The 27,839-nt window shown below is 39.0% G+C and overlaps 1 protein-coding gene across 1 annotated transcript in view; it reads right to left on the minus strand.

Annotated features, from left to right (window-relative positions):
• LOC145305418 (uncharacterized) overlaps positions 1 to 27,304 on the minus strand; it is a 58,144-nt gene extending 30,840 nt beyond the window's left edge. Inside the window, exons 1-4 of the mRNA XM_080147035.1 lie at positions 27,259 to 27,304; positions 26,509 to 26,648; positions 26,074 to 26,123; positions 21,220 to 21,285 (exon numbers count right to left, since the gene is read on the minus strand). Of these exons, the coding sequence (XP_080003161.1) occupies positions 21,220 to 21,285; positions 26,074 to 26,123; positions 26,509 to 26,587 (195 nt within the window). The 5' untranslated portion in view covers positions 26,588 to 26,648; positions 27,259 to 27,304. The remainder of the gene's footprint in view (positions 1 to 21,219; positions 21,286 to 26,073; positions 26,124 to 26,508; positions 26,649 to 27,258) is intronic.
• Positions 27,305 to 27,839: the final 535 nt, after the last annotated feature.

Raw genomic sequence — 27,839 nt, forward strand, 5'->3', positions numbered from 1 at the left:
GCAACGCGTGGGATAAGCAATTACAAATTAAGCAATGTTTGTTATATGCAATTTAGAATTATAGTTATTAATCGTATCGTAGTATAGACAACTTTCTGCGCAAAACTGATATTTTATTTTATTCTAAATATTTGTGGAAATATGTCTGTAACCCGATGCTTTACATTATTTTTAAGTATGACTGAGAACCGGTTCTAATCCAGCGGATATTGATCGGTTTCGAAGCTATACTGGAAATATTTGTTCTAAAAAAAAGATACTTTTTTGAAGAGGGGGGTGGGGAGGCTCAGACCTGTTTAGGAGAACCAAATCGGTCTAGCGATTAGAGAGATCTTTTAGTACAAACACATACACACACAGACAGACATTCTTACATTTTTTAACAGGAATTTTTCTAAACAGCATTCTGATATTGTTTGCATACATTTTTGAGCACACATTTTCGCAACCAACCATGATTATAAGAAATTTCAATGATTTTCACAGAACAAGAAATGCACTCAAAACTGCATTTTTGGGCCCTTTTACAATACAACAAATTTTTATGCGATACAAAAAAAAATTTGTGCTTTTTAAATATTTATTCATACTTTTCAAATGTAAATAAAATGTAAAAATGTATATAAGTTTTTTGGGGGTATTTTTCTACTAGGGATGATTTCTCCAGGGAGAGACAAGGTAACCTCCCCAAAACAGACATCCTGTTACTTTTTTTTATCAAAAATTATTATTTTTAAAAACTAAATTGTGTTGTTTTGTCTTAACACTAGTTCCAAAGATTTTAAAACAATTAGAAGATTTTTCTTAGAATAAATATTTTCAGTAAAGACTTGATGAGTCATATTTAACCAGATTAGATAATAACGAACACAGTAATAGTGTCTGACTGATTATGACGTAACAAAAAAAATTAGCCAATGAGAGGCCACTATAAATTTTACCATTGGTCAACAACGGCCTCTCATTGGCTAATTTTTTTTTGTTACGTCATAATCAGTCAGACACTATTACTGTGTTCGATAATAACCTGGGGACATTCAAATGTAAATTAGATTGGCACCCAATCTTTTAAATTACGTTCTCACATTTGTTGGATACATTTTTTCTTCTTCTCACTTTTTCATCAAATATTTTATTTTACACAATAGGTAATTCTGAAATTATTGGGAGTGTACATCAATTTATAGTCCATTGTCTTATCTCTTTAGTTCTCAACAACCATATGCTTTCAAGACCTTAGCCCCTGTTGGAGGCTCTACACAACTTACCTAACCTAACCTTACTTAAAAATTGTATGAATTTTAATGGTACGGAAAAAAATTACATGAAATAGCATTAAATGAAATTATACTGATACGTAGAATATACGTGACAAGAAAAAATTGTCATCAATTCAAGTTGCTATCCTGGAACTCATTTATTGTTCAGTTCGTTCATCCAGAAGGAGAGGAGGAAATGGGGTAAAGGGGGTTGATAATAAGGGGCTATCGCTATTTTAGCCTGCTGCTTTATTAGAAAACATTAAAATCTGATGTAATATCCAAGTAACAATATATCCATTACTGCACCTATTTTTGTTACGACCATTCTATAAAAGAATTTTATCATCCTTGTTAGCGCACAATTAATTAATCTACACCACCTATAGAGTTACAGCACGCAATAATCCAGGGACCTAAAAGGATAAGACAATGGTCCATAAATTGATATACATCCCCAATGATGACACACAAAATTACCCCTTTAGTAGATTAAAATTAGTGGTTGAAACTGGAAATACTCAAATTAATGATATACCCAATCAAAATTCATTAAAGTCCCCAAAGTTTTTAAACCAACGAATAAGAAAATGGTATTATAAAAAACTTTGGGAGCTAGTGTAATAAACAGCCAATTGTACCCCCTATCTCTCTCTGTCATGCAATAATAAATAAATCTGGACAATATTTCAACAATACAGGAATGGAAAATAGGAATGAAATTTGAGTTTTTACGACAAAACTATTAACCAAGGAAGAGTCAGGATATTGCACTGTAAATCATACTGGTTCCCAAAGTTTCATTTGTTGACTTAGGTATTCTTTTAAAATATTGACAGATTGAATCAAACTAGCTATATCAAAACTTTTTAACTAATAATTTTAATCTATAAATAATTTTAGTTATCACCATTGGGTATGTTTATTTATTAATCATTCATAGTCTTATTCATTAAAGTCCCTGGATTCGAACTCGTCTTTTCCCTTAGCACAATCGCGAGATGCTTATCCATTAAAGAATATATGGGGTCATGAGCTATATGTTATGTAACTCTGTCCACAGGGCTAGGACCCTGTTTATATTTTTTGTTGGGTTTTTGAAATCAGCTAATAGCGTCGGAAATATAAACACAGTCTAGTTCCTACAAATAGACAAAAAGCAATTTGCTAGCAGACGGAAATGGTCCTTAACACTTGGGCCAGTTAGTTAGTTGTTTTGACTATACATCTATACTTATACATTTATTGCTTATCCATTTACGTCTGTAAAATTTACATTGATAATTTCTCACAAATATTTTTAATATTCATAAAAAAGTGAACAATGACTTTATTTCACATCAGCGTAATTTCAGGGTGGGAGGGGACATTGAGCTGTTTATTACAATAGTCACCAAAGTTTTATGATAAAGTCTTCTTATTCGTTGACTCAACAACTTTGGGGACTTTAATTGAATCTAGTTAAATGTCCAAATGTTTCAACCATTAATTATTATCTGCAGAAGGGATAATTTTGTGTATCATCATCAATTTATCTGCCATTGTCTTATCCCTTTAAATCCTTGGTGTGATGCGATGAAAACTTTTTATTATTCAATATTTGATAAGTTGACCACTATTAACAAAAATCATTTTTTTCTTAATGAAAATTCTAATACAATAACCGCAAGCTTTATCTGTAAATTATTGGTATAATTAATAGTAAAACGAATAGCCTAAAGCCTGCCTTAAACATATACTAAACAAAACTATCAGTTAAGCCATTTACGAGATCTTACTTTTAATAGAACATTTTATAACAACGAAACTTCTCCCCCACCCCCCTTACCAAAGTCGTCAAAGATTTTTTTAAGAGGGAAGGGGGGCACATGGAAGTTTCTACCCCCACCCTATTTTTATTTAATTTTTTTAGACCATGCGGGAGACTCTATCCTTAAGGTTGGGCTGTTCTAACATTTACTTAACAAAACCAATACACAGAAAGGTTTCATATGAATAAAACTGCAATTGTCCCCTCTCTCCCCGACGTATAAGTAAAGTAAAAATTTTGAGTTAAAACAATTTACATAAAGTCTGCATACAACTAAGAGAAAAAAACAAGGATATCAACATCCATAAGTAGCCAGGCATAAAAAAAGCATACAGTGGACAAACGGACAGAGTGAGCTATAGAGCAGATGTTCAGTTGTCATAACAAAGAAAGTGAAATAAAATCATGAATGCTTAAAAAAGTATTTATGTCTTTTGAAGACAGACAGATGGACAAACAATGGAATATGTCGTAGGAATCTTCACTAAAAATTTGTCAGCTGTTTATCTTGAATAACAGGAGAGAAAATTACATTTAACCCACAGCGTTATGCACTGACGGACAGACAGAATGATCGAATAACTTCGCTTCTAAAAAAACATTAATTGAATTATATCATATTTGACAGACGACGTATAGCTATGAGGGTGTACAGGGATATATTAATGGGGTAATAAAATACGAAATACAATAAATATGTGTTTTAAAATGTTAAGCGTTTCTACATTTAGTGTTGGGTTGTCCGAACATCCATAACTGATGTTGTATTGTAAAGGAAGTGTTCCTTAAGTCTGTTGTGTCGTGCACTAAATGAAAATTCCCATACCCATTAATCCTTACTTCGAAAAATTAGCGACGACGACATTTCCTCTAGAGATACCTCCCAGAGTGCTGCATTCCTAGAGAGACGCGTTGGTTCTCTGTTGCGCGCATTTTCTTTTGTTGATCGGAAAATGCATGAGACGAATGTTTGTGCCATGGAAAGTATGTTTGAATGTTAGAACCCAGCTATAAGTCTGTCCTGCTTGCACGAGACGTAACCAGGTATCGATTCATAACATGCATGTTGAATATAAGTCCAAATCGTAAAGTAATTTCTTTCGGTAATGAAGAGCAGATTATTTCTTTTGTTTTGTTTAATAAAAATAAAATAAAAAATCTCGAGTTAAGTCGTGCTTATACAGATATATTTCATAGTTAATTAAGGTATATAGTAATCGTTTTAATTCTTTGTATGAGGATTCCTGTAACATTTAAGTACAGTAGCAAATCTTTAGAGTGTTTTAAATTGAAAAGACGATTATTAAATCTTCCAATGGCCTATCCTTTTATCTCTGAGAGTATGAGAATTGATCTCGCATGCTCCCGAAAACACTCCCTTTATGTTTGTGCAAAGCAGCAACGGTTTTAAGCCAGCGAATGAGAGAGCGTGTTTATAAAACGCAAGGGTAGCAGCAGGGACGTCCAAGCTTTATATTTTGATGGGGGTAAATTGACAGGTTTCAATGGTTATCCAATGTAATTTTAAAGGGGATAAAAGAGAGTTTTTAAAGGTTCAGGAGGTTAAACACTCATTAAACCCCACTCTTGGACGTTTATAGGTAGGAGTATAATTATAATGCATTTTCCCCTCTCTCTCTGACTATGATGTAATAAGCAAATTCATTTAATTTTATTATAATTAACTAATTCTGGTTTTGGATCTACTGCAGTTCACGGTAAAATATTGCTGGTAACTAATATTGCTAAAAATTTATGAATTTTAAAGGCTGCTAGCTGCCAAACGGCTGAACGTACAGATCATATCCGCACACTATTTTAAGCGGCATAAGGAGGCCTACAAATAATCTGGAATAGCCAAGATCCAATGATGCACAGGGAAGGCTTCACTGAAGAAAAACCGCGTAAAATAGGTCTTTTTCGCGCATTTCTCTGCACTGCAAGATAATTATGCATTATTGATTAATGGCTATTCCAGATTATTTGTAGGCATTTTTATGCCGCTTAAAACTATGTGCGGTCAAGATCTGTACGTTCAGCCGTTTGGCAGCTAGCAGCCTTTAAAATTCATAATTTTTTAGCAATATTCGTTACCAGCAATATTTTACCGTGAACTGCAGTAGATCCCTGGTTTTTATTTTATATAAAGTAGTAGATCTGTAGATAAAGATCTGGGAAATTGTTGGTTTGACTTTTTAATATCATGGGATGGTTTTATGCCATTTTTCTTACCTACCCCTACCTTCCCTAGACGATAACTTATGAAACAAATCTCTGAAGCTTAAGATCTCACTAACCACTGAACCGTTGGGGTTATTCTGTTTAAGGTATATGCCTACTGGTCTTGTGGTGGTTTTAATCTATATTCAGGAGGGGCTCAGAATAGTCCCAAAACATCTCATTTTTTTTTATAGAAATTACCACAAAAAATCTATATAGACCATGTAATGCAAATCTCATAATGTCATAATCTTATGTTGACAAAAAATAGCTACAGGTTTAAGAAATTTTATGGAAACACTTAAACACACCTCCGCCCTCTAATTACGATGTCTTTTTATTTATTGGGGGTGTAATTGAGTCAGGAAAATCACACACACACACAAACACACACACACACACACACAAACACACACACACAAACACACACACACAAACACAGACAGACGAACATTTTGATTTACGAACAAGAATGACAATATGCAAAAGTAACAAATTTCTCGATGTATAAATATTGAAAACACTGAAATAGGTTATGGATATTACCCCGTCCCGGATTTGAAAAATTTTGTTAAAATTTTTGCCCCCAGCCAAAATATGGTTGATTTATGCATAAAAATGACCCATGCAAAATATTTTTTCTGTAATGCAAAAATTGCGACGGTACAAGCACTGCAAAGTTTTTAAAATCTGAAAAAAACCCTGTTTTTATGGCTTTTTTGGGGCTTTTGTACCATCCCAATTTTAAAGATTTTTACAAAATTTCAATTTGAGTGTGTTGATATATACCTGAAATTTACCCCAAAAAATGGGGGCAGTCTCAATTATAACATATGAAGGTGTAGCAAGTAATCTTCCGAATACAAAATTGTCAAATTGCATACATATATAATAGGATTGGGCTGGATACTTTTTTGGACGGATACTGGATATCTGGCTGATTTATAATGCCGGATATCCGGCATATATATGTTATTTGGCCGGATATCCAGTTATTTGACCGGATATCCGGTTATTTGGCCGGATATCCGGTTATTTGGCCGGATATCCGGTTATTTGGCCGGATATCCGGTTATTCGGCTGATATTCTTTTATTCGGCCAGATATCCGGTAATTTGCTATATAACGATTATCTGTCATTAGAAATCAACCGGATATCCGGTATCCAGCCAAAAAAGTATCGGCCCAACCCTATTATATATGTATGCAATTGTTTCTTCTTTACAGTAAAGTTTCTGATAGATCCAGGGAATGTTTCAGTTATTACCACTAAAATAAAATTAGAGGATCAACCCTTCTCTCAGGTGCCCAAGAGTCCTTTAGGAGCGTTACCGCTAGAAAGTAATATGGAGAAACTCTTCTTGTGAAAATTAGATAATTTTAACATTATCTTTTTATGTGTCATTATTCATTGTTTATCTCTGTTAATTTTGTATTGACTTAATGGAAAAAGATGACTTAGCTTATAAAAGATGTTCAGTGCTTTCCCTCAAAGTGTCTTTTGATCACTGACAACCCCTTCCTCCTTATATTAACTTGCAAGGGTCCCTGGTACCCAATATAAACTATCCTAACCTGACCTTATATAATTAAGAAACAAACTAGAAAGTATCCCTTCCTTTTTTCAAGGAGATGGGGGGGGGGGGGTATGTGCTCGACTTGGCACTTGGGAAACTGGCAATAATTTGCATTAAACTCACATCTTTAATATATCAAAAACTAAAGCTATAAAGCAGAAGTACCGATTGCAGAGTTGCTACACTTTCTAAACCCTTATTGTTACAGGAATCATCAACCAAAGTTTTCAATCAAAAAAATTCAACTTGCTTAGATTAAATAAAAGAGCTAACCTTTACGGAGTTCGTTCATACTCATATTATAGAAAATATTTGCATTTAATAAGTATCAGAAATAGATTGGACAAAATAGGCCATTTAATACACTAGTCCTAAAAGTTTGAAAATAACCTTTTCTTATTCGTTGACTTAATAACTTTGGGGACTTTCAATAAATTTTGATGGATTAGTTTATTAATTTGAGTGGTCAATCGTTTAGATACTTCAGTAACATGTTATTTCTTGTTATGTAATAAAAATGAAAGTGTTATTATTAGACTTTCGGTACAGGTATCTAGAGGGATAAAACAATGGCTTTTTAATCTATTTGTATATCCCATGATGATACACAAACTGACCCTTTTTTGTTGGAAACATAGTGGTTGAAACGTTTGATCACTAAACCTAATGAACCAACCAATTAAAATTCAATAAAAGTCTCCAAAGTTGTTGAGCCAAGAAATGAAAAAAAATGTTATTGTAAACCTTCCGGGACTAGTGTATTAAACTGCCCAATGCAATGTCCCCTCCCTCCCTAGTTATTATTAGACTTGTGATACACTCTTGTATAGTTCAGGGAGGGTGGGGACGTTGAGCTGTTTATTAAATTAGTCCCCAAATTGTTATAATGGTGTTTTCTTACATTTGGATTAAAACATTGGGGAAATTCAGTAAATTTTATTTGGTTGATTTATTAAGTTGAGTGTTTAAAAGTTTCAACTTCTAGTCTTAATCTACAGGAGACCCTTACTGTTGATTACAATAGGTGGTTGGAACATCTTATTAAACCAATTAAAATTTCAAACAATCTAAAAAGTTGTTGAGCAAACAAATAAAAAGTTTTAAAACTTCGGGGACTAGTGTAATTAACAGCCCATTGTGCTCTGCCTCCCTAGTTATTATTAGACTTTTGGTACACTCTGGTATAATTCAGAGAGGGAGGGGAAATTGGACTTTTTATTTCACTTGTCCTTAAAGTTTTATAATTGTTTTTCTAGTTCATTAGGTTAACAATTTTTGAGAATTTTATTGAATTTTGATTGGTTGGTTTATTAAGTTAAGTGTATAAACGTTTCAACCGCTAAGTTTAATCTACAGAAGGGATAGTTTTGTGTATGAAACAAATTTCATACTTATATAATAGAGGTAGGCCGGATACTTTTTTGGCCGGATACCGGATATCTGGATGATTTAAAATGCAACATATTTGGTATCCGGCAAATTACCGGATATCCGGTCGAATAACCAGATATCCGGCCAAATTACCTGATATTTGCTAGATATCTGGCCAGATGTCGGATATCCGGCATTATAAATCAGCCAGATATCCAATATCCATCCAAAAAAGTATCCGGCCCAACCCTATTATATATGTATGCAATTTGACAATTTTGTATTTGGAAGATTACTTGCTACACCTTCATATGTTATAATTGAGACTGCCCCCATTTTTTTTGGTAAATTTCAGGTATATATCAACACACTCGAATTGAAATTTCGTAAAAATCTTTAAAATTGGGATGGTACAAAAGCCCCAAAAAAGCCATAAAAACAGGGTTTTTTGCAGATTTTAAAAACTTTGCAGTGCTTGTACCGTCGCAATTTTTGCATTACAGAAAAAATATTTTGCATGGGTCATTTTTATGCATAAATCAACCATATTTTGGCTGTGGGCAAAAATTTTAACAAAATTTTTCAAATCCGGGACGGGGTAATGGATATGCTTGCTTTGAAAGTTGTAATTATGTAGATGCATGCTTGAACAGAAATCCAGATGCAATATTTGAAACTGAAAGAATGATTCTTAAATGCCTAAATAGACGAATAAAGCCTATAAATTACATACAAGCTCTAAACGCTTTTAAAATGTTACCCTATTGTATATAAACTCAGTTAGAGAGGGGACAATGAGATGTTAATTACACTAATTACTATTCGTTGTATTAACAATTTTGGGGACTTTAGTGATTTTGGATTGGTTGCCTTATTTAGTTGAGTATTTAAACGTTGCAACCATAAATTGTAATCTATTGAAGGGGTAATATTGTGTATCAAAATTGGGGATGTACATCAATTTATATCGTGTTATCCCTTAGATCCCTGATATAAATTGCATGTATAAAGAAATTGATAGAGTAGCTAAAACATCAAATATGTAGATGGTGGCGTGTTTTATGTCTGTGGAAATTTAACAAAGAAAATCTAAGAAATTGGGCCTATCATTTTATTCTAGCGGCTTCGCCCCTATCCTCTAGTGGCTTTGCCCCAAGAGATAGTTAAGTACCTCAGTTGCTGCAACCACCACATTTTAAATTAACTGCATAAAAAAAATTTTGGGGGATTTTTTTTTTGTTTTTTTTTGGGGGGGGGTTGGGGTGTCCCACGCCCCAAGAAAATAGCTTTAAACCACCACAGGACCAGTAGATATATTCCCTGAAGATTATTATCCAATCGGTTCAGTGGTTACTGAGATATTAAGGGACAGACAGACGGACAGACATCAAGCTACTTTGTATTATTGAAAAAGATTAGCGGATGAGCCCCTAACCCCATGAGACAGAAAATAGCCTAAAACTACCCAAAGTTTTGAGTCTAATTATGGACTAAATAAGATATATATTAAGATTCCCAACAATGGAGAATTTAATAAGTGCAGTGGTTAGTTAGATCTTAACTGACAAACAAATACCTTGTTACTTTTATAATAGAATAAATATGCTCATTTATGTGTAATAAATTAAAGTTTTAATTCAGTTTAAACTTTTTAATTTATTTTATACTTTATCTATTTTACATGTTATTTCTACCCTTTTTGGCCAATTTGTTATCAACCATCGCTGCTTGGGACTTAAACGTCCTAACCTTACAAATTTTTTAAGGTGACCTTATTAATTAACCTTTAAATTTTTTCCCTTAGATTATAAACTTCAACCCCAAGTTTTTCTTCAAATAGCGCAGCAGTAACAAACAGTAAACTGTTAAATTAATCACAAAGAAATTTTAGGAAGATTTTTTCGTCAAGAAACAAAAAAAGTATTAAATAAAACAAAAATACCAATATAATAAAATAAATTTGCTAAATGTGTATTTATACATAATATTGAAACACTTTGGGATTGTCCCCCATCCCTTGTTGTGTTGTGAATTTTGCCAGGGAGGTAGGGGACATTGGACTGTAAATTTGACTAGTGCCCAAATTTTAAAAATTGCTTCTCCCATTGGTTGACTTCAAATCTTTGTTTACTTTTATTATATTTTGATTGTTTGGTTGTTACGAAATTCAAACTACAATAAGGTTTTATTTTGTTAATCATTATGCAGGATGTACATTTATTTATCGTCCATTGTCTTATCCCTTAAGATCCCTGAAATGAAGTAAAATTTTGCCTGAGAATTCATCCTTTTGTTTAGATACAACTTTTCTGCTAATTTTTTTCTCTCAGGGAAAAAGGATATATAAATGTCGCATAAAAATGTTGTTCGTTTTTGAAATATGAAGCATAAAACCCCCCTCAACCACTATTTTGGATTAAATTGTAATTAAGAGGGGGTAAGTATTTTGTATTATTATGTTGTGTTAGAGCGCTGCAGGGTTAGGGCATTTTAGATATAGACTAAGTAATTATAGTTATCATAATCATGTCATATAAAAATTGTGTCAAAAAGTTAAAAATCAGCATGTTTTCAATGGACGTACGGACTTTCTGGTAACGATTATAGAGATGCTACGGTTTTTAAATAGTACCTAATTGTTTTAGTTATGCAAAGTTTGATATCGAGAGGACAATTCTAACATGTGTAAATTAACGAAAAGAGTTAACCGTTACGAACGGACGAACTGACTCTAATGACAAAAGCTTCGCTTTTAAGAAAAATAAGATTAGGGATACTCTGTTTTTTGAGGGACAGTTCCAAGAAATTTGACTTTTTTGTTTATAAAATCTTATCCCTAGTTCCCTGAATGGTAGCAAAGGTCTGTAATATTTACTTGGTATTGTACACAACTAAATTTCATGAGTAATAACAACCAACAATTCTTAGTAAGACAGATTTTAGCGCCAAATACTTTTTCTAATTTATAGTGTTTTTATTTGATTTTTTTCAACAATTGTCGTCTAGTATTTTAATTTATCTTAGTAGCGCAATTACTCTATATATAGTCTACTAGCAGCCGCCCCCCTAGCATCTAGGGGCTATGTAATTAAAGGGAAAAGAAGTAGGTAGACAAAAACCCTGAAATGGTTTTAATATAACAATGAAATAGCATAAAACCATCCTGGGACCTATGGTAAGCTTTTAAAAAAGAACTTCATCATTTCAGTAGTTAAAATTTTCAGCTTCTTACATCTAAAATGAGATAGCCAGGACCGAAAAACAAACAAAAATAATTTATTTCCTTATTTCATACTAGTGGCTACACCCCTAGAGGCATTTAGGGATATTTGATGGATAAGGGGGGAAGGACTTTAATTTTAGTTTTAAAAAAATGAAAATAAAATCTCCCAAAATAGTTAGAAACCTTCCATGAGCCTAAGAAAGGCTTCACTGTAAAGGAATACTATATCAGTTTGAGATTTTTACATACACACAAAGATAGAAATCCTGTTCCTTTATTAAATGGTTTATAATCCGCCAAGAGACCGACGACAAGAATTATTCTGCCTGACATAAAAATTAACTTCATCATTTCACTTTTTTACTAAAAACTTTTTTTCTTTCAAGCAATCATCAAGGATATTTTACAAAAGCATAAAAAATAGATTTAATTTAATGTGGGCTTGTAATAATATTTGTTTTATTAACAGATATCTTAAGGGATATGACAATGGACGATAAATCGATGAACATTCCCAATGAGGATAAACAAATTACCCCTCCAGTACATTAAATTTGTTGGGTAACCAAATTCCCGAAAACTCTAAGATTATTCATTTTTATTGTGGTTTCTATGACCACCAAATTTTGTGGTTTTCCTATAGATTTTAACACCCCCCCCCCCCCACTCAATTTTTTTTTATATATACATATATAAACCTAACAAATTTATTTGTGCTTTAGTTTTTAAAGTTCTTTTTTTAATTCTTAAGCCTTACATTGAATTTTAAAATTTTGGAGAATACTTTTTAAAGTTTTTTCATAACTCCCCAATAATCCCCCCAACCCTCCCTCGTTCATAAAAATATCTAAAGTAATTTTTAAAAATTTCAAATATTTAGGGAGGGCGGGGGGGGGGGGGTGAGGAAGCAGAGGGTGAGTTGGTTTATCGTTATGGAGATAATACAATTTTGCAACATTAAATGAAATTCGCCTTGCTGGCCCAGAGAAAAATGTTGAGATATTTTCACAAGGTTAATTTTTTAACCAACTTTGTGTTGTACTGCGAGACAAGGATACAGTGATATGGAAATGGAAGAAAATATATGAACAGATTTCAATCATTTGTATTAGAGGAAATATAATGTATATAAAAAAGTCAACATTACTGGATATAGAATATACGTGGGTATTATGACAGGGGAAAAATTGTAGTCAATTAAGGTTGCTAACATGGATATACCTTATTAGTTCATCCAGAGGAGGGGAATGGATGGGGAGAATTATTTTAGTTAGTTACAAGTTTTACATTATAAGAGTGAACATAATCCTCTTACTTAAATAGAAAAAATATTATTGTTTAACACTATGTAATTTTGTACATTTTTTTGTCATTTTGCACAAAAGTAAATAGACATTTTTAATAAAACTTCTATATTACTTCACTAGCGGCTACGCCCCTAGAGGCCTCTTGTGGTACTTTAAATGTTTTTATTTGTTAAAGTCTCTACGATAATGCTATATGTTATGATACCTCTTTATGTAACGTTGAAGTCTCCCGAATATTAAAAGATTTTCGATTTTTTTTGTCATTTCTCTTGGAAGGGTGGTGGTACCCTCCCCTAAAATAGATATAAAACTTCCTGGGATCCATGATAATCTACCCTGTTAAGGAGAACCCGATCGGTTCAGCGGTTAGTGAGATCCTTCGGTATAGACGCACAGACACACAAACACCTAGACATCCTGTTACTTTAGTATAAGGATTATATAACTTCTAAGCAGCAATTACAATTTATTATTAACTTTGTCTGTTTTTTTAATCAATTCAACTCAACTGATAAAAGAATTAATTCCTATACCAATCAGCCTACACATATTAATTTATTTTTAATACATCTACTAGTTGTTTCCAGAACTCAGCAAGGTATCTACCCTCAATTCTTTCAAGTTATGAAGAAGGACTGGTCTGAAGTAGCTACTAGGATCATCCATCAATGCACAGTGCAGTATAGATAGCTGGAACATCTTTGGTGTTCCTGTGGTAAGCCGAAGCGTTTCAGCTCACCGGTTGCGAGTTCGAATCCAACAAGCCCTAGCCTTGAAGTATTCTACCAAAACAAACTAGCAGGATTTAGTCATACAGAAATTATATATTTAACTGAATACATTTACAATGGATGTTTACTATATATATACAACAGATTATAACAATAGGTTAGGTTTGAAGGGGGTGTGGGACACAAGGGCGTAGCCCACGGCGGTAGACAGCCTGTGGGGGTAGCTGTGGTAAAAGGGGAGGCAGCGCCTCCCGGTTGTATAGTTGCGTGAGGGGTGCGTGATAGCTGCGTGTCCGTGCCCCTCCCCATATTTAGCCAGGCCAGTTTGACCGCTGCGCAACGGGGTCACCGGCGGTCATGAGGTAAATGGTGATATAATAGGATTAGTGCAGAAGGCTTGTCATGATAAGCCACTGCGTAGCAATTCTGTAAACTACCCGTCCGTCTGTTGCCGTATTACCACAACCTCCCCTTCAAGGGCTGCGGGGCTCCCGAGCCACCAGACCTTGAACCTGGGGATACGGCAGCCTCTGTCTGCGCACGACAACATCTTCCTGGGGCACAGCTCGGTGGAGGACAGCTCTGGCTATACAGGCTCCGCGGGACACTCGCTGCTCGGTCTGGCTGTGGTTGGATATCAGCATTGTCAAATTGTCAACTCCCGGTTGGCTTCCAGCCGTGGGTTGGCGACAGCCAGGCCCCGTCGTTGGAAGTTTTGCCTTGTTTGCAGGACTAGTTCTGTCTCGGCTGGTAACTGGACACGGAGGCCTAGGCTCACTCTGGAGGCTCCCAAGGGGGGAATAACGATGGAGGAAGGCGTGTAAAATTCCATGGGGCGCCTGCCTGGTCCAGGTTGCTTGGCCTCTTAGCTCCCACTCGGATGGGGACGGCTGTCATCAGCAGGGGACACATCGCTTCAGCTTCACCCTCTGGGGCCGCCACTTCCATCTCAGTGGCCGCTTCTCCTCCTGCAGGCTCGCTGCTGGCCGGCAGGGGCTCCATGTCAGTATCAGGGTTCCAGATGGCATCCCTAGGTGGCTCTGGGGCTGGCAGCGGCGGCGGTGGTTCGTTGGGTTGGTGCTGCAGGTTCTCTTCTACAGGGTCGCGATCCTGGCCGCTAGGCTGTGGGGCGGCGGCTGCCGGCTGGTACACTGGGAACTGTCCTGGGTCACTAGCTGGCAGCGCCGCAGCTCCGGCGGGCAGCTCAGTGGCGTCCTCGTCGCCGTCCAGGTCGCCTTGGATGTCTGTTGGAATCTGATGGACAGTTACATCTCCGGTGTATTTGCGCAGTCGGCCTACATGCGCGGTGATTTCCGAGATCTTGGCTGTTGGAGAGGCAGGTTTGATGACATAATGGACGTCTGTGGCTTGTCTCACTATCTTCCAAGGGCCAGTCCATCTCTTGGTAATCTTGGCTGACTTCCCTGGCACCAGGCGGGGGGCCAGATACCAGACCAGGTCTCCAACTTCGTACTTGGCCGTGCCTTCGTAGGCGGCCGCGCTCCTTCGGATGGTTCCCTCCTCTCGCTGCTGGATTGCGTCGTACACGGCATGGTAGCGTTGCAGGAGAGCTTGGACGTTGGCTGGGACTGAGGCATACTCAGTGTCTGGCAGCCGGAGCACCATGTCCACCGGAAGCTTGGCCTCTCTCCCGAAGTAGGCCAGGAACGGGGTCACGCCAGTGGATCTGCAGGCTTTGGTATTGTAGGCGAAGGCAATGGCAGGCAAGTGTGGCTCCCAGTTGTTGTCGTCTCTGTCTAGGAACAGCCGCATGCCTGTGTTGAGCGTCCGATGGAACCTCTCCACCCGGTTGGACTGCGGGTTGTAGGGCGGTGGATGTGTCAGGCCAATCTCGAGCTTGGAGGCCAGTTCCTTGAATACCTGGCCAGTAAACTCCATCCCATTGTCGGAGTGGATCTTCAGGGGACATCCGAACGTGGCCAGTGCGCTTGTTGGGGATGGCGTAGAGGCTGACAAACCGGCTGAACCCATCCTGACAGGTGAGGATGTAGCGGTTCCCGGCTGGTGTCTCTGGCAGGGGCCCCACCAGGTCAATAAACAGGACTTGCTGTGGATACCCCTGGCGGGAGGGCACGTGTATCCCTAACTTCAACCTTTCCTTGGTGACCTTCTGTACACACTCAGGGCAAGTCTGAACCATCAGGCGGACGTCACGGGACAGGTTGGGCCACCAGAAATGCATGGCGACGCGGGCAAAAGTAGCGTCCATCCCAAAGTGCCCGGCCATGGGGGTCCCATGGGCCAGGAAAAACGCGTCCTGCTGGAGGGCCGAAGGCAGCAGGTATCTTGTCCTCTCTCCTGTCAGGGTCTGGTCGGTGGTGGTGAGGCAGCCATGCTCGTCGAGTCCCAGGGCTGCGAAGCGGCTGGCGTACTGCTGCTTGTCCCGTTCCTTGCCTCGCAGCTCAGCCTTAGTTGGGGCTTTGCCGTCGGCCACCCACTGGCGGACACGGAGCAAGAGGGGATCCTGTGTCTGTGCCTCTAAAACTCTGGCCGGGTCCAGCCGTGCTGCAGAGGGCCTGCCAGCTGCGGGCTCCCCTAGCTGGCAAAGGGTGTGAATGTACTCAGCCTGCTCTGCTAATTCTTCGGCGGTGGCTGTCGGCATATTATTGTCCTCCCGGCGGCTGAGGGCGTCAGCATTGGTGTTCTGGGTGCCAGGACGATGGCAGACAGTGAAATCTAGGGCCGCTAGCTCCTCCTGCCAGCGGGCCACCATCCCTGTGGATGTGTTCAGCGACTTCATCTGTAGCAAGGCTGAGGAATCAGTGTTAATCTGGAAACTACGGTAGGACAAGATGCCGTGGAATTTCCGAATTCCATACATGATGGCGGCCATCTCTCCCTTCCAGGACGGGTAGCGAGTCTCGGGGTCGGTTGTCTTGTGCCCCACGGCGGCAATAAGCCTCTCCTTGCCGTCCTGGCATTGGCTGAGTATGGCAGAGATGGCGCGGCTGCTGAAGTCTGTGGTGAGCTGGAACACGGCCGGTAAGTCAAACCTGGGTGGCGCTCGGATGGGGGCTTGGCGAAACTTGTCCTTGAGCTGTAGCAGCTGGGCTTCCATCTCAGCCGTCCAGGTCAGTGTCTTGGCCGTTTTCTGCCAATTCATCTCGTAGGTGAGGTCGGCATACTCTGGGATGAACAGGCGGTAGTAGCCAAAGAACCCCAGGAGCGCCAGCAAGTCCTTGGGGGTGATGGGGGCCGGCCAGTCAAGGATGAGGTCAATATAATCCTCTTGCATGGCTATCCCCTCACGGCTGAGGGTGTGGCCCAGATAGTCCACTTTGGCTCGAAACAGCTTGGTCTTGGCTTGCTTGAGGCGGATTCCTCCCCTGCGGTGGGCTTCCAAGACTTCCCGGAGCCTAGCCAGGTGGGCCCAGGTATCCTGGTGAAAGGTCAGGACGTCATCAAGATATGACTGGAGGTTGGCCGTGCCTAATGGGTTCAGGACTCCTGCAATGAATCTGGAGTAGACAGATGGTGCTGTAGCTAGGCCAAAGGGCATCCTTTTCCATTGGTACAAGCCTCTGGGGGTGGTGAAGGCGGTGCAGGGCCGGCTGTCCTCGGTCACTCGGATGGTGTAGTACGCAGCCACCGCGTCTAAGGCACTGTAGACGCGGTGTCCTCCCGCTCGTTCTACCAGCTGCTGGATCCTGGGCAAGGGGTAGCTGTCCAGCTCAAGGCACTTGTTGAGGGCCCTGTAGTCGACGGCCCAGCGGGTGCTCCCGTCCTTCTTCTTGATGGGCACCAGGGGGCTGCTCCAGGCGGAGTCTGAAGGCTCTATGACTCCCTCTTGCAGCCAGGTGTCCAGTTGCTTCTCCAGCTCAGCCTCCTGCCGCGGGTTCAGATCCCTAAATCTCTGGCGGATCGGCTGGGTCCCTGGCTTGAGGCGCAGCTGTAACTCTACTACATCAGTGCAGCCGGGGGTAGAGTTTGAGAAGACGTCTCTGTACTCTGACAACATGGTCCAGACCTCCTTCTTGAGCAGGGGGTCCTTGCGCAGAAATTCGTTCTCCTCCATCTCAAGGGCTGCCCACAGCTCCTGCATATCTGGGGGCTCAACAGGCTCTTGGAACGAATGAATACGAGGGGGAGGCTTGTCAGAAACCTCCAGAATGTCGGGCTTGACCAGCTCCCCAGCCACGGGGAGGCCGGCGTTCAGCAGGAGAGGCATCTCCCCCTCATTTACCACCAGCACTCGGAACACGCTGGCGGAGCCAGGCCTGTGGGCATACAGGCCTTCTGGGATGACAAGATACTCCCCAAACCTCTGTTCTGGGGCAGATAGTTGGATGGCATCCTTGGTACGGTGCCCCACTAGTTCAACAGGGACAGCCATGACACCGCGGCCAGGCAGGACCACCCTCTTGGCCGTACGGAGTTGGGGTGGTTGGCCATCAGTTGGAGTGACAGCGCTTAGCCTGTACGTGGCTGGCACGGGGTCAGCTTCAGCTCCGGGAGCCACCGGCCGCGATTTGACGGGCTCTGCGTCGGGAGGGGCTGAGGTGTTGGAGCCAGGCGTGGCTCCGAGGGCGTCCGGCCACGATTTGACGGGCTCGGCGCTGGGAGAGGCCGGGGCGCCGGGACCAGCCTGGGCTCCGTGGGCGTTCGGCCGCGACTTGACGGGCTCGGCGCTGGGAGAGGCTGAGGCATCAGAGCCATGCGTGGCTCTGGGGGCGTCCGGCCACGACTTGACGGGCACGGCGCCGGGAGAGGCTGATTCCTGGGGGTTGAGTGTGGCTCCGGGTGCATCAGACCGCGACTTGACGGGCCTGGACTCGGACTTGGCCGGTTGGATTGCTGGGGGCCCCAGGTAGAGGGGGCCAGGTGGACACGGCTGGCCGTTGATGAAGGTGTCGGCGGAGAAGATTGGCTCTGGAGGGCTGGAAATCTCGGGGAACGTCGTTGGCAGGTTCTCCAGAGGCACCTTGGGCACTGGGGGCAACCCCATGGCTAGCAGGTTGGTCCCCCTGTGGGCGTTTAGCGCAGCATCCACCCAGTGCGTGCCTTTCTCAACTACACGCGGCTGCTCTGGCAGTGGGCCTGGCAGAGGCCCCTCGTAACTCAACTCTCTCTCGGCTGTCTCCCGGTCGATGGGGACGCCACGGAGTGGGATAAACTCCCCACGCACCCACAAGCAGGGGGGTTGCATGTCGAAACAGAGCCTAGTTCCGAACTCCTTGAGAAAATACCCTCCTAGGTTCAGAGGGTGTGAGAGATTCCGTACCACAGTCACGTGGTACAGATGGAGTATAAGAGTGTGTGAAACTGCCATATATAATTCATATAATTTTCCAATTACCTGGAGGGGCTGCCCTTCCTCATTAGCAGTCAGGATTTGGGTGTTGTCTGGAACCAACATGCGCTGCATGCCCATTGCGTGCATGAGGTGTTCAGAAATGACGGCAGACCCTGGTACACGGTTGCCAGAATCTACCATGGCATCAACCTGTACGTGCTGGGCAGGGTCAGGAGTAGGAAACCTCACCCTGATGTGGCAGGGGAAGTGGAGGTCCTGCCCTGGAGACAGGGGGGCCTCCCGCTCGGCTGGGGTCGGCAGAAACTTCGGCGGTGGCCGAACCGCAGCTATGGTAGTATCGCTTACCATGGTGTGTGTGTGTGTAGACCGCTGGTGGTGGCTTAGACTGTAGTTTCGAATCACTAGAGCTTATCAATTATCACTGGGTCAACAATTTTATATTTCTTTTTATCACTTGGTTGACATTTATACACACTTATGTGTAGTTATCACTAGGAGCTCTAGGTGTGATTCTGGAAGCACCGGCAGCAGGGAATGTCCGTCCTGCAAGGGTCAGATGGATGGCGGCGGCAGGGAATGTCCCGTCCTGCAGCGCCGCTGGTTCGAATCCCGAAAGATGGCGGCAGGGAATGGCCCTTCCTGCAGCGCCTCGGGTTCGAATCCTGGGAGGCAGCGGCAGGGAATGTCCCGTCCTGCCGTGCCTTTGGCTCAAATTCTGCTATCCGTTGCAGTGGTAGGCCTTACTTGTGTGCTGAAGCTTCGCAGCCACACATTGCCTTCTCAGGGAGACCAGCACCTAGCTGTCCGTCTCGTAGGTTTGGCCTGGGTGTCCTGGGGCTTGTCCCAGCTACACTTGCCAATTTAGACTCAGTTTTGTAGCCGTCTGAGCTAAATTATCCGATTACCGATTACCTAGCGCTACTCCTACACGGTACGGAAAAAACGCCGTAAACTGGCGCTTTTAGCAGGCTAAATCTGCTTGCCGTAGGCCAGAGGCCTACATAATGCGTTCAAATGATGGAAAATCGACCTAAAAAGGCCGTCTCACGGGTCAGTTGGCTTCTCAGTTGGCAGCTGACTGTCCCCTTACTTGCAAAAGGGTCCAATCAGAGGTAGAATAGGCTAATTTCTGTAGGGCTCGATTGAAACACGCTGACACCAAGATGTGGTAAGCCGAAGCGTTTCAGCTCACCGGTTGCGAGTTCGAATCCAACGAGCCCTAGCCTTGAAGTATTCTACCAAAACAAACTAGCAGGATTTAGTCATACAGAAATTATATATTTAACTGAATACATTTACAATGGATGTTTAATATATATATACAACAGATTATAACAATAGGTTAGGTTTGAAGGGGGTGTGGGACACAAGGGCGTAGCCCACGGCGGTAGACAGCCTGTGGGGGTAGCTGTGGTAAAAGGGGAGGCAGCGCCTCCCGGTTGTATAGTTGCGTGAGGGGCGCGTGATAGCTGCGTGTCCGTGCCCCTCCCCATATTTAGCCAGGCCAGTTTGACCGCTGCGCAACGGGGTCACCGGCGGTCATGAGGTAAATGGTGATATAATAGGATTAGTGCAGAAGGCTTGTCATGATAAGCCACTGCGTAGCAATTCTGTAAACTACCCGTCCGTCTGTTGCCGTATTACCACATTCCCATCCAAATTGGTTTGGGGGAATGTCAACAGCATACTCTAGGCTTGTAACTGCCCCCCCCCCCCCTGCCCTGATTCAAAATCTAACTTATTCATCTAAAACGTAACTATCTAAAAAGCTTAATAGGATATGCATTATGTATATCATTTTTTGTGTATATTCCTATATCACCTAACTGATTATCTGATTTTAACTCAAGGCTTACACAAACCTGACCTTTGCATATCTATATCTGGTATAAGGTGGTTGTCAAAAACTCAATTGGGTGGATCAAAATTTACAGTTGTGCTTTGCACACACCCCTGGCTGAAACCTGTGCACGCCACTGCATTTAATTGGTCTTTTGATGATTATTCATTTGTTAAACATAACAAAGCTTTTAAGAATTTAACATAATGTGGCATTTAACATTTTTAAACAAATTTGCATTGTGATGAAATAAATTATGTAGAACTAATTAATGCAACAATTATCTATCTATTCAACTTGTGTATTTATTTACATTATCAACATATTACCGCTTGAGTTGTTCATTTCCATACTTTTTAGAATTGTTTTAGGCTATTTATTTTTAGGTGGTTTAAGGGTATTTTTACTCTTTCCCTACCACTTAGAAATACCGATCACTTAAATGCTAAGGTGGAAGACGCTAATTTATCTTAAAATACTGTATTATTGTGATTGTACATTATTATTTAAACTTGATATAATAAGATGCTATACATAATTTTTCTGTATGGCCTAGAACTCGTTTTAATCCCACGGATTATTTGGTTTCTGGAAAAAAAACCCTACCTGGTCTCTAGGTAAAGATTTTCCTTCGTACACAGCCAACTCTGTTCGGTTGAAACACAGGTCACCCTAAAAGAAACAAGTATTTATAAAAGCATTGCAAACAACCATCCGCATAGCTCTAAATCATATTGCAAATTCGGCATTTATAGCGATTTTACCGTTTTACAATTAACATGTGAAGCACCAAAAATCATGGAATGGACAATAACAAAGTTAGTTATAAAGCAGATGTTGAATTGGCATAGCAAAAAAGCATATGCAGAACTCAAAGAAAATCATGAAACCTTAAAAAAATAAGGTTTATTTCTTTGGGCATAGCCGACAGACAGATGCTCATGATCATAGGCAAATTCAATGAAAATCTCAGGTATCTTCAACAGCAATCAAGAGCACGACATTTCCCACATAGCTTTAAATGAAAGAAAATCAAACTTATTTACCCAACTATATATTTATTTTGCAAACTCAACTCATAAAAACATGAAAACCTTTTCATTTAAAAATCATAAAAACAAGAGCGATAACATTCAACGAAAGAGAGAAATAAGGTGGATAAAAGAAGCTTACAAAAAAAGACAATGGGACAATGGAAGAAATCAGTATACTCCATAATTGTTGATAGATAAATTAGGTAAAAATCAATGATGGAAAAGTTTGGACTCTACTTCTTAGTATAGACTAACTACAGTGTGTTTTTTTTTATGAGAACTTTTTTGAAAGCAATTTTACCCCACTTATAGTTATCAGAATTTAATGATTAATGGCTTATTTTCTTCGTTTTTTAAGGCAATTAATAGAACAACAAAAAAATATCTCAGTTTTTATTTAAAAAGTACAGTAAAATCTAAATTTCAAAACTTAGGTGTCAACATATAAAAATGGTTTTAGCGCATTTTTCTTAAAAAAAAGAATTTTCTGTAGTCGACTTTGGGGGGCCAGTACTCCCTCCCTGGTTGAGATATGACCTTCAAACTTTGATATGTTCTAGTACATGTCCCTAATAGTATCTGTATACATTTTTAGCTCTATATCTCAACTTTGAAGTGTTTGGCAGCCATTCTTGCAAAAGGTTGATTATTTGAGCATAAGAAAAATGCGCTAAAATTCTATAACAAAAAAGTTCTAGGCATTTTAAAATGACATTTTATGTACAATGAAAATTTTGAAAGAATTGCAATGCTCATGTTGAAAACTTTGAAATTAAACTATGTGGCCTAGAAACAAAATTATAAGCTTATTTTTGTCATAAATTTAGGTTTCCAGTAAGTAATTATATTTTTACAATAAAAATACCCATTTTTATAGTCAAAATCATTAAAAAAAATTAAGTTTTACTTGCGTTGTACCGAATGTACTGTAGCCAATCAGAAGGCTGAATCAGCTTAACAACCAATCACAGCTAAGCTTGTATTAGTTTACCCCTTTGTTTCCGCTATGATTTTCGTTTAAAAATGCAATTTAAATCGAATTTTTTTCATAGATTTTGACAATGAAATGTAGTGTTTTTATTGTAAAAATGTAATCAGTTACAGGCAATCTAAGTTACTGACAAAGATAAGGTTATAATTTTGTGTCTAGACGACGTAATTTAATATTGTTTTTTCTTTTATGAGCATTGGAAATCTTTCAAAAATTCCATTGTACATAAAATGCTATTTTGAAATGCCTAGAACTTTTTTGTTATTGAAGCTGAAGGCTTTAGATTTGGGGTATTGGGTCTTCTTGTGGCAGTCTTTCAGCAGTTAAAGCGTGTTATTTCTTGCAGGCGTCCTTTAATCATTAAATTCTGATAACTATAAGTGGGGTAAAATTGCTTTCAAAAAAGTTCTCATAAAAAAAACACACTGTATAAAGCAAATTAAACCCAAAAAGTTTTTAAGCCAACAAATGAGAGATAATGTATTCCTTTACTTTATTTGACAGTTTTATTACAGTCCATTGTCCTACACCCTCCTTGGTAACGGGATTAATATGATGTTAGTATGTAAGACAAGTAGATCTACAAACAGAGCTTGAGCTTTATATCACAGCGATGCTACTGATGATGCCTCTAGTCAGCAAATTTTTAGAGCGGCTCACCTAATAGCAATCTTTAAATCAAAATGGCAGTGGTGAGCCGGGAAACACTTTGGAAACACCCACCGGCTCAATGGTATCGCAAAATGACTACTGCCACTGAGGCGGTGGGTGTTTCCAAAGTTTTCCCTGCTCACAACTGCCATTTTGATTAAAGGATCCATGTTTTATTGGCCGCACTAACCGTCATTTTTTTCTTTCCCGAAAAAGGGAAGGGGGGAAGAAAAAAAGAGATGGGAGAAAAGGGGTTTTTACCCTTCTCTTTAGAAGAGATTTTCTTCCCCCCTTCCCTTTTTCGGGAAAGAAAAAAATGACGTAACTGGAATCATGTTCCGCAAAAGTAATACAAAATCGGGAAAGATTGTTATGTGTCTAGCTTGCTACAGAAAAAAGTTGATATCCTACTGACGGAAATGAAAAATCAATCCTCCTGATATTTCATGATTACTTACAATTATAAAACATGTAAACGAAAAGGAATTTATAATATACGTGGATATTGTTACTATATTTATGTATATCTTGATAAAATGTTTCTTCCAGCTAGCTATTATAACGATACACCTCTCCCTCCCTCCTATGACTTTACCCAATGACTTATATTAGCAACATGAATTGACGGAAAAAAAATCCCCGAATTCAACTATTCATATAATAGCTGACTTATTAAAGGATTTGTAATGTGCTTTACACTAAACCAGAAAATAAATTTTTACACGATATAATTTACGTGAGAAAAGCTATATCTTAAGAAATGCGTCTATTTGCTCCTGACTCTTTATATGAACAAAATTAAAAAAAAACTATGTCCTTTTTTACTCATTCTAAACAAACTATGAATTTAAAAATTTTAAATGTTTATAGATACAAATTACGAATTAAAGAATATAAATCATGTATATTGGAAGTACTAGAGTTGGCTCGATATAATTATCTCCCTATTGGCTAGTTTTCTATATGCATATCTATTTCTCAATAAATCTATTTTCCTCACCCGGCATTACTATCTAAAAGAAAGTAAATATTTAATAATTTAAATGATTTTTTAAAATTATATTTTTTTCTTTACATTACCATCACCAAAGGGTTAATGATGATGATTACAATTTTAGTTTAATATTTGAACACACAAAATGTCGCCACAATCGAATTCTTTTAAAACATAGTTTTCTTAAATTTATCATATTATAAATTTAAATTTTCTTTTTTATGATTAGAAATTAAATACATCAATATAAGGTAAATAGCAACATGAAATGAAAAAAATGAATTTATCTATAATACAAAGTAGAACGATGTCTGTCCGTCTGTCTGTCCGTCTGTCCGTCTGTCCGTCTGAAGCTTAAGATCTCGGTAACCACTGAACCGAATGGGCTCTACTCTTCAGGGTATATACCTATTGGTCCTGCGGTGGTTTTAAGCTATTTTCTTGGGGGGTGGGACACCCCCAACCCCCCCAAAAATGAAAATTTACCCCCCCCAAAAAATACTCCTGGTGCTGCTGGTGCAGCTGGTGCTGCTGGTGCAGGTGGTGCAGCTGGTGCTGCTGGTGCTGGTGCAGAAAATTATTTTTTTTCTTGGGGCAAAGCCCCTAGAGGCTAGGGGCGAAGCCGCTAGTTTTTAATAAAGTAAAATAATGGGTCTTATCGTTCTGGGCAATGAGAGTTTATTATGGATTATTGGAGCACTATGAGTTTTAATCATATATTCCTTGGAAAACTTGAGCTCGTTTATAGACATTTATTTCCTATATAGATCTGACATGGATCTTGAAGCAATTAAGCAGGCCGTTTTGTACATGTTAAAAATTGGAAGATTTCATTAAATAAAAGTAATCGCAAATATACTTAGTAAATGAGATATTATTTTTTTGTTTTAATTTTAAATTCATAAAGGGATTTTTATTACTTTATAACGATTGCAATAGATAAAGCATATTTATTATTAAAGCACAGATAAAACATAGATGTGAAACAACAATATAAAGGCAGTACTTCATGTGATGGACTTGATCCCAGTAAAAGTTGAAAGGACAGATCTATCTTAACTCAAATGTTGAAAGTAGAAAATTTCAGTTTAATTCAACCAAAATGACAGGTGGTAAATGTTCTTACACCCTCCTGCTATTGGTTCAATTAGACATTATCTCTCTTGAGTAATCTCTCTACTCGTTTAAATTAAACAAAATAAAATTAGGAGCAAAGTACAAAATTACATTATAATAAACAGTAAGAACAGAAAGCAATTTGCTAGAAGACGAAAAGGGTCTCTACCAGTTAGTTGTCTGGATTATATATCCATCATAATACATTTATTGCCAAATGAAGGATGAGTTGTAGAAAAACTTTGTGACACAGACCTATCCTAGTTATAGAATAGCTGCACCACTAGAAAAGTGTACCTGGAGATTTGTGAGGCCAATAAGTTTACCTGGAGATTTGTGAGGCCAATAAGTTTACCTGGAGGTTTGTGAGGCCAATAAGTTTACCTGGAGGTTTGTGAGGCCAATAAGTTTACCTGGAGGTTTGTGAGGCCAATAAGTTTACCTGGAGGTTTGTGAGGCCAATAAGTTTACCTGGAGGTTTGTGAGGCCAATAAGTTTACCTGGAGGTTTGTGAGGCCAATAAGTTTACCTGGAGGTTTGTGAGGCCAATAAGTTTACCTGGAGATTTGTGAGGCCAATAAGTTTGACTGGAGATTTGTGAGGCCAATATGTTTACCTTGAGATTCGTGAGGCCAATAAGTTTACCTGGAGGTTTGTGAGGCCAATAAGTTTACCTGGAGGTTTGTGAGGCCAATAAGTTTACACGGGAATTGTGTAACATCTTCTGTACAATATTTGTCATTTATTTTTCATATTATAGTTTGAATCTATGTGAGCTTGTCAAAAAAGATCTCTTAAACGGTTCTACAAGCCATCAATTTCCAAAATTTAACCTTTTTTTTGGGGGAGGTGAACAAATTTGTCTTTTATTTTTCATAAATCAGAAAAAAAGGATAAAACCAAGAAAAGCTTTGCTGTATGGCTTCAAAACCGAATAATATCTGCTGGATTAGAACCGGTTCCTAGGCATACTGAAAATCATGTAAATCATCGTATTACAGACAATTTTAATCTTATAATTTTTTCCTTTTAAAATCGGCGGACAGCAATAGCAATCGATGCAATAAATAACTTGGTTACACAAAGTTGAATGTGACAAATATTATTTCCTGATTGAGCTGCTACAGTGCACAAACTTGATATAACTAAAGTGGCAGGTATTGTCCATAATAATTTGTTTTTCCGCATTTTTTTGTATTAAAGTTTATGTTCTTTTTTGTACACAGCTAATAATCTCTTTAAATTCACTCTTTTTAATTAAATGATATGGTTTGATATAGAAACATAAAAGGGTGGCAACATCCGTAAAAAGAATTTAAAGAAACAAAATTTTATTTTAAAGTTTGAAAGAAAATTTTATGATAATTTATCGCAAAATTGATTCACTGTCAAACTGGGAGAGATAGAACATTGGAATGTAAATCTGTGAGTACTTTAAAAACCTTGAGTTTCCAAACTTTTATCATAAATTTAATCTACGCAAGGGGTAATTCAGTTTATTATGATTAGAATTGTACATCAAGTTATCATTCATTGTCTTATCCCTTAAGATCACTACTATTAAAGGAATATTAAAAGTTATTTACTGCATCATATCATAGACAGCTTTCCGCGGATATTAAAAAGGAAAAATTGGTGAGATTAAAAACCAGATTTGTTGGTCCCGAGGGGCCGAAGGTTCGGTTTAACAAAACTGGTATTAATTTTATAATTTTTATTTTCATTCGTGGAAAATTGTCTGCAATACCATGCTATACATAATTTTTAAGTATGGCTGAGAACTGGTTCTATTCCAGTAGATTTTAATCGGTTTCGAAGCCATACTGGGAAAGAATTTATGTTTTTATATCAGACCATACCAAGAGGAATTGAATAAACAATTTTCACTGATAATTGTATTTTTCTGAAAAATTTATACAAATATATAAATACTTTTTTGGTAAACTTTTATATAACAACATTTTGCGTCAATAAAAATGGATTTTTTAGTTTTAATCTTAAAATAGGCATTTTTTGTCACGATGGCTTTTAATTTAATTTGGTACTAGCGGCTACGCCTCTAGGGGCACTTGCGTTGGGGGAGGGTGAATTCAACTTTCCCCTCCCGCAGAGATAGAAATATGTTAATTTCTTCAAAGTTTGGGGGACGGGTGGGTCAATGACATCTAAGCTTGTTTCAGTTTGGGATTTTTTTTGGGGGAGTGGGGGAATTAAGCAACCCTTTTCCCTCCCCAATTTGACGTTTTTGGGAGGTTTGGTTTGGCTCGGTGGTCTATTTTTAGGTATGAGTGAAATAAATAGTATCAAAAAAATAACTAAGGATTACAACATCCATAAAGGCGAAGCTCAACAAATCAGAAGAAGGATGCTGTGAGTATTGGTGCAAAAAATATGACGTAACAAAAAAAATTAGCCAATGAGAGGCCACTATAAATTTTAC

The sequence above is a fragment of the Acartia tonsa genome, chromosome 14, assembly GCF_053477335.1.
Source record: "Acartia tonsa isolate MP-2025a chromosome 14, ASM5347733v1, whole genome shotgun sequence".
Taxonomy (NCBI): Eukaryota; Metazoa; Arthropoda; class Copepoda; order Calanoida; family Acartiidae; genus Acartia; species Acartia tonsa.